Consider the following 9,072-nt stretch of genomic DNA (forward strand, 5'->3'; position numbering starts at 1 on the left):
TTTCTGCTTTTTTCTTCGGTGATTTAGATTTGAAGTATTCTTTTGTCTTCAATATACAATTTTCAAATACTGCATTTGTCGTAATTTCTGTATTATTATGTTTCTTTTTTTCATTGATATGATCTAAATAATCAAATTATTTATTATCTATTTATTCAAATTAATTTGTTTTACACATCATCATCATCAGCAACCTGCCCTTATCCCTATCGAGGGTCGGCACAGTATGTACTACTCCTCCATACATCTCTATCAGCCGTCATATCCAAGTCTACCCCCTACTTACGCATATCCTCTTTCACACAGTCATTCCACACTTTTTTTGGTCTTTCCCTATCCTTGTAGCCATCCACATTCAATCTCATTACTTTTTTGCTTATATCATCATCATCCCTTCTCATAACATGTCCGAACCACGCTAATCTTTTACTCCTCAATTTCTCGATCACTGGCGCTACTTTGAAACTTCCTCTAATATACACATTTTTAACTTTATCCTTTATTGTCACACCACACATCCATCTTAGCATACGCATTTCAGCTACATGCAATCTTCTTTCATCCGAAACCTTGGTGGCCCAACATTCAGATCAACATGTTTTACAATTACACAATCTAAAGGAAAATCTGAACTGAAAAATATATTTAGCTCACCTTTTAAGTGATCATTATTAGAAAGATCCTGTTCAGGTCTCATATCTAAATCCAAATCCTCAAAAGTAATGTAGGGCATGTTCTTATCCAATGCTATAATAGCATTATGATTTTTATTAGATAAAGCTTCTATCAATCTTTTTTCTACAAAATAAATAATTTAAAATTATTTATTATTATCTTTAATCAAAATATGTAATGTAGACCATTTTAATTTAAATAATCAGATACCTATACTCATTCTTGTATTAACATCACATTCGCTTTGACTTGTTTGTGGTACCATTGTGCTGGATATATTACTTGCACCCAAACAATTCGCTATTGGCCTTAAGTAGTCCGTAGCAGATTCCATTAGCCATTCTGTAGATAATAATTATTAAAGAAATACTATCCAAATTGAATAAGCGAGAAACCTCTATAAACCTTCATAAGCGAGAGCCAAGTCTCGACAGAGTACCTCCATTAGCGACGAAATCGGGTTATAGAGAAACTTCTGTCAGCGAGAAACATATATATTTACGGTCCCTTAGACTCTCGCATATTCAGGTTCAATTGTATTTCTTTGCTTATTAAATAAAACAAAATGTAAGTTACCGTTTAAACGATCACTCCCAATTTTATGACGTCCCCTGATTTCTTCTAAAAGTACTTTAGTTATAATCGCCGAACTTGATTCAGATTGCATGTCTGAACGAAGATCTAAGGATTTTTAATACATTATTATAATATAAGCAATAACACAAGTAATTAGGTCTAATGATTATAATTTATTTAGCGAATTGAACTGCAAACCTCGTTTTCGATTGTGAAGTTGTATCTTTTCTAAGGATGATTTCATCAAAAGTTTACGGCGTGGTTTTTCTATTTTTATTCCATATTCTGTGATTGACTTTGTTGGTATTTCTAATATTGGTGGTTCTTTTTGGTGATATCTGTATCTTGGTATTTGACTTGGTTTTGAACTGTGTCTGTCTGCTGCAACACAAAATGTTAACTCTTTAGATAATTCTCGATAATTCTTCGTGGAAATAAACATTCAATTTATATTTATGTAGTATCACCTAGTTTTTGTTTATTCTTTAGAGCCGACTTGCTAACAATATTATTGGTCCTGCCTGCAGGCATGTCTCCTAGAAATATTTAGAACTTGATAATTATGCATGTATTTAAATTTGATATTTCTTTTTTGTTTGTATTATTTCAAATAATTTGAAAATTGATTTTATTAAGTTAAGTATCTCTTACCTATACCAAATACGACATTTTTGCTGACTTTCGGATGTCCGTATGTTATAACGTCATCGTTCGTTATCAATGGTCCACCTGCGTTGTCTTTAACTGGTTCTTCCATTACGAAAAACTGGTTGAAATCTTCGAAAAGCAAATCAAATGACAATAATATTTTAGTGAACAATTTTCTTTCAGGCTAACTGTTGCAGGCTTATCTCTAGCAATGGATACAGAGAGGCTACTGCTGCTACTAATGTTGATGATGAAGAGGATGATAACGAAGAGGATGATGACTACGAAGAAGAGGTTGAAAAAAATAATCTAATTAAATTGATTAGCTTACTTCACCATTAATGACGATACTGTTTTATCATTTTAAATACGCAACGACATGCAATGAAAAAAACACTTACACATTACGATGAATTTCCAAATAAAAGATTTGGTCTCAGATGTCGATTTATTAAATAATAGTTGTTTCAAGAATAATCACAAACACCGCACAAATATTTTGAAACATTATTCAAATTAACGGTAATTTGACTCTTTTAGTCGCGCGCTAAATATACGATAAATAAAAGCTCGTCAGAGAAACACTTTTAATATTTTTATAATTTTAATATTTTACAATAAATTTATGAATGACCGGTGTCACATTTTATTTATGACAACTAAACACAGATCTTGTTATTGACAGGTCTAAATTCCATTTTGACTTTTGATGTCTTTACGGTGATGATGATACTTTTTAGATTTACTACTTTTGAGTAGGGTCATTATTTTTGGCTGCCTCCAATGCTTGTTCCGCTTGTACAAGTTCCAGCTTCTTTATTAATTCTTCTTGTACGCTGTCTACTATTTCTTTTAAATTTTTAGCTGCAAGGAATAATATGATAGGTATTTATCCATACTAATAATATAAAGCAGAAGAGTTTGTTTGTTTAAACGCGTTAATCTCAGGAACTACTAGTCCGATTTGAATTTTTTTTTGTTGGATAGTTCATTTATAGAGGAAGGCTTTAGATTATATAACGTTACGCTGCGACCAATTTTTTTTTTAATTCCGCGCGGACGGTCTCGCAAGCGACAGCTAGTGTTATGATATACAGTTAACAGTGGTAGAGCCCGCTTTAATATCTTCGGACGAATTGACCCGGCTGCCCGGTGAAATACCACGACCACACAGAAGACAGGCGTGAAGTGGAAGCAATTCTGCGTTTCGTCTGATGAGTGTGCGTCCCGGAGGCCTTATTTAGTCCTCTTTTCCTTCCCACCCTTTTTCTTATGGGGAAGAGATGGGAAGTGGAAGTGAACTTTCCGGATGAGAGGATGCAAGGAAGGGGAAGACATTTTCTTTCTGTGCATCCCCTCCTCCGTCGATTAAAGGTAGGCAACGCATAAGCGATTGCGTATGTCTATGGGCAACGGTCACTTCGCTATTTCATCGATTTCAGGTGACCGCTCGCTCGTTTGCCACCTTATGATATAAAAAAATTTATATAGTTTGTTTTGTATAACTATATGTGTAACTTTTTATTATTTACCTGTTTTCTTATTAAATTCCTCGGCTATCAATGATATTTTCTTCAAAGTGTTGACATGCTTAGCCAATTCAACTGCTACGTCATTACTAACTCCAGTATTCACGGATGCATCCTCTCGTTTTTTACTTCTTTCAGCTGCGACTTTAAGTACTTCGCTATTAACGACTGGCATTTTAGGTACTTTGAAAGGTGTTTTTCGTATGTTTTGTTCTAAATTTATCTGTTTGATTTCAACTTCATCCTTTGTGATATTTTCATTTCCAACTTTGACAATCTCAATTTTATCACTTGGTAACAGTTCAGGAGCGTAAGTTTGTAGATTCTCTAATGCCAAAGGTGGTTCCTTAACGTCAGCACGTTTTTTGAAAAATTTGATCGGCAATGCATTTGTTATACTCTCTATTATGGTCTCTATAAGGATTAAGGAAATTAAACTAAATTTCATACAGTTTTACACGAAGCTTACCGAAAATAATTTACTTACGTACTATGTTTTTAGGTGATTCTTCTTCTTGTTTCTTCTTTAGTGCCAGTTTTCTTGAAAGTTCTGCTAAGAACATTGAACAACTAGGTCCTGCAATGAAAAAATAGCAAAACTTTGATATTTCTTGTGTTCTTTAGTTGTTGACTTTGATGACGATTACTATTATTATTCTTATCAAGTAGTAGTAAAATAAAATTTATTAACAAACCATCGCTTTTTCGTTTTTTTGTAGGCTTGGGTTTGCCTGTAGATTTTTTATTTTTAGCTTTATGACGTAACGTCTTTTCCATACCTGTAAATAAGTTCATTTTAAAATTAATTGAAGCCTTGTCCTGCTATTCCAACATGATTTTCATAATTCAATGTTTTTGGTTTTGAGATAATTGTGATTTATTTCGCTTGATCCACTTATGTTTTAGCTAGAATAGAACGCATGAATTAGCCAACCAACTACAAATTGTTATGGTGTGCTCTTGTTTAAATGTTTTACTTTATAACTTAACCGATTTTGTTTTGTAATGAAAAAACAATACGCTTTAGGGATCAAATAGTTTGCACTTGATAAATTACATTTGCTATACTTTTTGTTTTGTCTGTCTGCAATTTTGTGTACAAAGCAAAACAAGAACTAATACAAAGGGCTTGCTCAAAACAAACTTATGTTTTGTTGAATACACAATACGAATTAGTAGTTTTATTGTGAGAAGTTTATGTTACTCTCTATTCGCAATTTTCTCATTTTTATTGCAATTAACATTAGTTAACAAGGAATGAGTAAAGAAGCTCCTTGGGTGTTGGATTCTAAACATATTTCGACAAAGGTATAACTAGTATAAGCACCTCATTTTACAAATTTTGCGGTAGCTTTTATATAATTAACAGTTAAAAGTTAAGAGACATATGAATATATTAATAAACTGCCGTGTTACTAATATTATAAATGCGAATGTTTAGATGGATGGATAAATGTTTATTTGAAGGTTTCTGTAGGCTCAAAAGATCTTGATGAAATTTTGCATAGATATGAACATTGTTCGGAAGGACACAAAGGCTACTAATTATGTGTTTTACTATTCTACGCGGACGGAGCCGCGGGCGACAGCTAGTTATTTTATAAATCTATTCCACCGAGATAGTGTCATTCATGAATCATAAATACTAAAAAGTATAAATTATTTTACCTACCAAATTATTTTAGTAAGACTAGAATAAAATCGAGACTTTAACATCAATACGATTGAATATTAGTTATATAAATATAGTACTAAGAATTTAAATTCTTCATGACACAATTTTTGACAAAACCAAGTCACTCCATGACAAATGTTAAAGTAACTTGTAGCCATGGCGATAACGAATTCAAGAAGTGTCAGTTACTACGACTATTGCCAGATGGGGAAGTTTAAGTGTAATATCCTAATTGGCAATACTCTGTGTATAGATTTTTAAGGTGGTCAACCAATGTTGCATAGCAAAGAGTAAGTATACTATAGTATACTATGTTGCCTAGTCATCTCTAACTTAGGGTAGGCTCCCAGCCCCTCAGTGCAGACGTATAGTTAGCTGATGATGATGATGTTAAACCAATGTTTTATATCTTTTGGATGTTTAAAAATTTTAGCATAACTTTTTTATATTTTAAACCATGTAGCTGTCGCTACCTCAAAAATGACGCTGTCAACATGACATTTACAATTCACATATTTTTCAACTGCCACGAGATCGTTGAACTATAACTCAGCCGTCTTCACGTTGACAAAATGCATTCTTTTATATATAAGCAACGAATAATAAGTTAAGCTGCATACAAATTTGTCGCAATTAACCTGGTTGTGGCTACAATTTCTTTGTGACTTGTAATTTAGTGCATAAGCAACGTAATTGCTTAAGTAACGTAGAGGGGTAGGCAAAGACCATAAGCAGTTGTTTGGAAATTATGTTGCCACTTGTTCTAGAAAGTGAAGAATTCAAATCCTGTAAACATATAAATACTTAAAAAATAAACGAGATTTTTTGATTTTTATTTATTTAATGTAAATATTAGCTTCTTCAATTTTCATAAAAATTAAAAAAAAATGAGTTATTAGTACAGCTATTCTCTTATATTGTTACTTTCGTAAAATTTTAATTTCTGGAAAAGCTTCAAATTTGTTGTTTAGTCAAAGATCTTCTGTGGTTTCATTTATAATTAATTTTTCATATGCTTAGTTTGACCACTATTTCATATAGTTTACATCTTTACATTCGTTGCTTGATTAATATCATCGGGTTTGAGTTTTTCTTTTTCAATGGATTCAGGAATCTGTGCATCAATATTTAGGAAATTAAGCCACATTAATTATTTTATATTAGTGTTCTACAATTTAAAATAAAAAAAAACTATAACCTTTACTCCTATTTGCGGTAGATGTGGATGTCGGTCTGAATGTCCTGTTGTTATAACTCTAATTTCTTTTACTTTATTAATATCCCTTATATTGTTTTGATTTCGATTGGGGTCTTTGTCTAGAATAAAAGAACAATCATAAAATATTACACAAAAACATTTATATATTTATGCACGTCACAAAAGCTCTGCCGATGGCCTAATGACGTCATGAGTTAACGGACTGTATTGAGTAATCGAACGCGGTGTTAGTGGGAGAGGGAATCATCGACAAAACTTTTGCGCGCGGCTATTGTATTTTGATTTTGCTCTATTGGTATACTTTGTCTATTAATTGCTCCAATACGACTATTGTTCGAGTAAATGAAATAGCTGCTCAAATATTCAAACTTTTTAAACAATTTTGTTTTAACTATAATGACACCAAGGATAATAAAAACATACCGGGTAGACCATAATAGCTTTCATGTGCATCAAAGAACTGTTCCTTAGATACGTGTGATTGTGTAAGCGTATAATCATCGTTTCCACTGCTCGAATCACTGCTTTCAGATTTCTTAGTGGAAGCCGGACTTTTGGTTTTCTTCTTTAACTTTTTAACCCTCGAGTCCGGCCGTTTTTCAACTGTTTGCTTGTCTTTCTTTAAATCGTGAAGTTCCAGAATGAAGTGGCATTTATCGTACATGCTGGAAGCGATGCTTGAGGCAGTCGTTGATCTTGATATTGATGTTTCACTGTCACTTCCATCTATTATGTCATCTAATTCATCACGCTCTGGAAAATTAGTATCAAATTACTTTAACGCAAATATACTTTGCATTTAAGGCGTCAAACAAACGAGTCTCACTGTCGACAAAAGCAACTGCTGCAGTATTCGACACACCGAATGCTGCTCACCATGTCGACAGCATTGGTGTAGTGTAAACGTTATGGTAGTATGGGACAGACAGTAAAATGAATTTCGAGATTGTTTATGAATTTTGCTTCTTCTGCACCGTGCTTTGCCCTCCTATCGAATATTTATTTCATCGTCATCATCAGTCTGTGAACTTACTACTGACCTTTATCTAATAAATTCCATAGTATGTGGCCTTTTTCCTTCCTACAAATATCAGCAATTTTAAGCTTACTCATAAAAATTAAAGTGAAAATCATACCATAGCCTTCATTGTCATCCATCTTGATTAGCGGTTTGCAAATCAAAATATCGCGGAAAATGTATCAGATTAAATTAATGGATTTGTGAGCCATTTCTTTATTTTGGTTCGTGTAGATGTTAATGGTTGTACCCGTTCATATTTTAGATTTAATTTGTTAGATCAGGTTTAATATACATTGATGTATTGAAGTTTACAATGTCAAATATTATATACAAAAATGTCAGTGTATTTTCTTGAATTTCGAATTCAAAATGATGTGTTTGGATCCGTTTCGTAATAAGCTATTTTTATGAAGTAATATGGTAGTTAAAAATATAGAAAATTGTTATTATAATTCAGTAACAACAATATAACTTACGACCTAGAGGTGTAGGCAGAGACGGCCTCTATTTGGTGCGATCCTGACACTTGCTCATCGGTGAGCTAATACCGCCCTTCTTTAGAGTTGTATTCTAATGATTACTTATTTTTTATTCAATATTTTTCTAAGGAATTGATTAAAGAAAATAATCAGTCATTTATGTTTTACCACTTGGCTTATAGTTGTAGATTATGAATTAAAGATGAATCAATACTAAGTAAATACTTCATAACAAATATTAGCTAATCTTGACCTTGCTTCCGAAGTCACGTTAATCTGAGAAGCCTATCAATATGTCCACTATAATTACGAAACTGCCAACTTATAAGCTGCTTAGAAATTGACGTGGAGTTTGAAGGTCTTTTTACGGCGAGTCTCCACAGTCGTGGCAACTGTTATACAATATTCCCATCCCGCTCTTTCACTTTGAAAAAAGCAGAGATAAAAGTATTGCGACAGTTGAAATTCGCGAATTCAGCGTTCTCTTATTTGTACCAAATAAATATAATGCTATGATTTCATTCATAAGCCATTACAACTGTAATTCCTACCATACTTATATTAAGACATGTTCTGTCTCTGTCTTTTAATAAGAAAATGAGAGAGATGATAAAGTAAGTATTTTTTAGGCAAGTGAAACGATACTATATTTCCACTGTAAGACATTATTATGTCTTATGAAATGAGGTTATCATTGGTATCTATATGCAGAAAGCCAATAAAAAGGGTCGTCATTAAGTATCGTCTTAGAATGTATCCCGAGGGGTTTATGATAGCGATAATCGAGCTATTAGGACCTCAGGGGTATTACCGAGTTACTTAATTTGTTATCATTCCCTTCGAAATTTAAATCGATTTCGGAAGCTTGTATTTAAAGCATATTGGTGATTTGAAATATGTGTGTTTCCTCCTATCAGATAAAAAAAAATAGAAATAAATATAGATAGGGTATAGGGTTTATTTAGCATAGTGGTAAAGTAAAAAATAACTTAGTTTGGGTAAATATTTCTAGAACAGCTAAGATTCTGGGAATCTTTACAAGTAGCTGTAGCCCGCGACTCCATGCGGAATTAATAAAAAAAATAATTAAGTCTATGTATTCTTCCAGATTATGTTCTACATCCATGCCAAATTACATCAAGATCAGTTGAGCTTTTCTGGAGATACCTTCTAACAAACATTCGCATTCATAATATTGTTAAGATACGAATCGTATAGCTAGTAATTTAAATGCTAATTTAGTACACGTT

General features: G+C 32.6%; 3 protein-coding genes across 6 annotated transcripts in view; all 3 read right to left on the reverse strand.

Annotated features, from left to right (window-relative positions):
• The window catches only part of LOC106125052 (uncharacterized), a 16,802-nt gene extending 14,794 nt beyond the window's left edge, over nucleotides 1-2,008 (reverse strand). Inside the window, exons 1-6 of the mRNA XM_013322138.1 lie at nucleotides 1,903-2,008; nucleotides 1,719-1,787; nucleotides 1,507-1,632; nucleotides 1,252-1,356; nucleotides 886-1,017; nucleotides 655-798 (exon numbers count right to left, since the gene is read on the reverse strand). Of these exons, the coding sequence (XP_013177592.1) occupies nucleotides 655-798; nucleotides 886-1,017; nucleotides 1,252-1,356; nucleotides 1,507-1,632; nucleotides 1,719-1,787; nucleotides 1,903-2,008 (682 nt within the window). The remainder of the gene's footprint in view (nucleotides 1-654; nucleotides 799-885; nucleotides 1,018-1,251; nucleotides 1,357-1,506; nucleotides 1,633-1,718; nucleotides 1,788-1,902) is intronic.
• Nucleotides 2,009-2,519: 511 nt separating this feature from the next.
• Nucleotides 2,520-5,228, reverse strand: LOC106125196 (uncharacterized). Of its 3 annotated transcripts, XM_013322302.1 has the most exons (5): nucleotides 5,101-5,228; nucleotides 4,124-4,207; nucleotides 3,916-4,005; nucleotides 3,432-3,842; nucleotides 2,520-2,763 (listed from the first exon to the last, which is right to left on the reverse strand). In XM_013322302.1, exons 2-5 carry the CDS (start codon nucleotides 4,203-4,205, stop codon nucleotides 2,645-2,647), a joined length of 702 nt encoding a protein of 233 aa, XP_013177756.1. In that variant the 5' UTR covers nucleotides 4,206-4,207; nucleotides 5,101-5,228; the 3' UTR covers nucleotides 2,520-2,644. The 3 variants fall into 3 exon arrangements, with proteins under 3 accessions (XP_013177756.1, XP_013177757.1, XP_013177755.1); XM_013322303.1 differs by lacking the exons at nucleotides 4,124-4,207; nucleotides 5,101-5,228 and adding an exon at nucleotides 4,208-4,329; XM_013322301.1 differs by lacking the exon at nucleotides 5,101-5,228 and having other exon boundaries at nucleotides 4,124-4,329.
• Nucleotides 5,229-5,953: 725 nt separating this feature from the next.
• LOC106125221 (uncharacterized) lies at nucleotides 5,954-7,667 on the reverse strand. Of its 2 annotated transcripts, none has more exons than XM_013322331.1 (4): nucleotides 7,459-7,667; nucleotides 6,746-7,060; nucleotides 6,302-6,420; nucleotides 5,954-6,217 (listed from the first exon to the last, which is right to left on the reverse strand). In XM_013322331.1, exons 1-4 carry the CDS (start codon nucleotides 7,478-7,480, stop codon nucleotides 6,146-6,148), a joined length of 528 nt encoding a protein of 175 aa, XP_013177785.1. In that variant the 5' UTR covers nucleotides 7,481-7,667; the 3' UTR covers nucleotides 5,954-6,145. The 2 variants fall into 2 exon arrangements, with proteins under 2 accessions (XP_013177785.1, XP_013177784.1); XM_013322330.1 differs by having other exon boundaries at nucleotides 5,955-6,217; nucleotides 6,746-7,075.
• Between the last annotated feature and the right edge of the window lie 1,405 nt (nucleotides 7,668-9,072).

Source organism: Papilio xuthus, unplaced genomic scaffold, assembly GCF_000836235.2.
Source record: "Papilio xuthus unplaced genomic scaffold, Pxut_1.1 DF825928.1, whole genome shotgun sequence".
Taxonomy (NCBI): domain Eukaryota; kingdom Metazoa; phylum Arthropoda; class Insecta; order Lepidoptera; family Papilionidae; genus Papilio; species Papilio xuthus.

What these genes read in the sequence shown, in the direction of transcription:
- LOC106125196 (XM_013322301.1), bottom strand. Translation starts at nt 4,223, where the DNA reads ATGAACTTATTTACAGGTATGGAAAAGACGTTACGTCATAAAGCTAAA. An exon ending in AAAAAAACGAAAAAGCGATG is followed by an intron (nt 4,006 to 4,123) that starts GTTTGTTAATAA and finishes TTTTCATTGCAG; the next exon opens with GACCTAGTTGTTCAATGTTC. An exon ending in ATCACCTAAAAACATAGTAC is followed by an intron (nt 3,843 to 3,915) that starts GTAAGTAAATTA and finishes TAATCCTTATAG; the next exon opens with AGACCATAATAGAGAGTATA.
- LOC106125221 (XM_013322330.1), bottom strand. Translation starts at nt 7,480, where the DNA reads ATGGATGACAATGAAGGCTATG. An exon ending in AAGCTATTATGGTCTACCCG is followed by an intron (nt 6,421 to 6,745) that starts GTATGTTTTTAT and finishes CTTTTATTCTAG; the next exon opens with ACAAAGACCCCAATCGAAAT. An exon ending in TACCGCAAATAGGAGTAAAG is followed by an intron (nt 6,218 to 6,301) that starts GTTATAGTTTTT and finishes ATTGATGCACAG; the next exon opens with ATTCCTGAATCCATTGAAAA.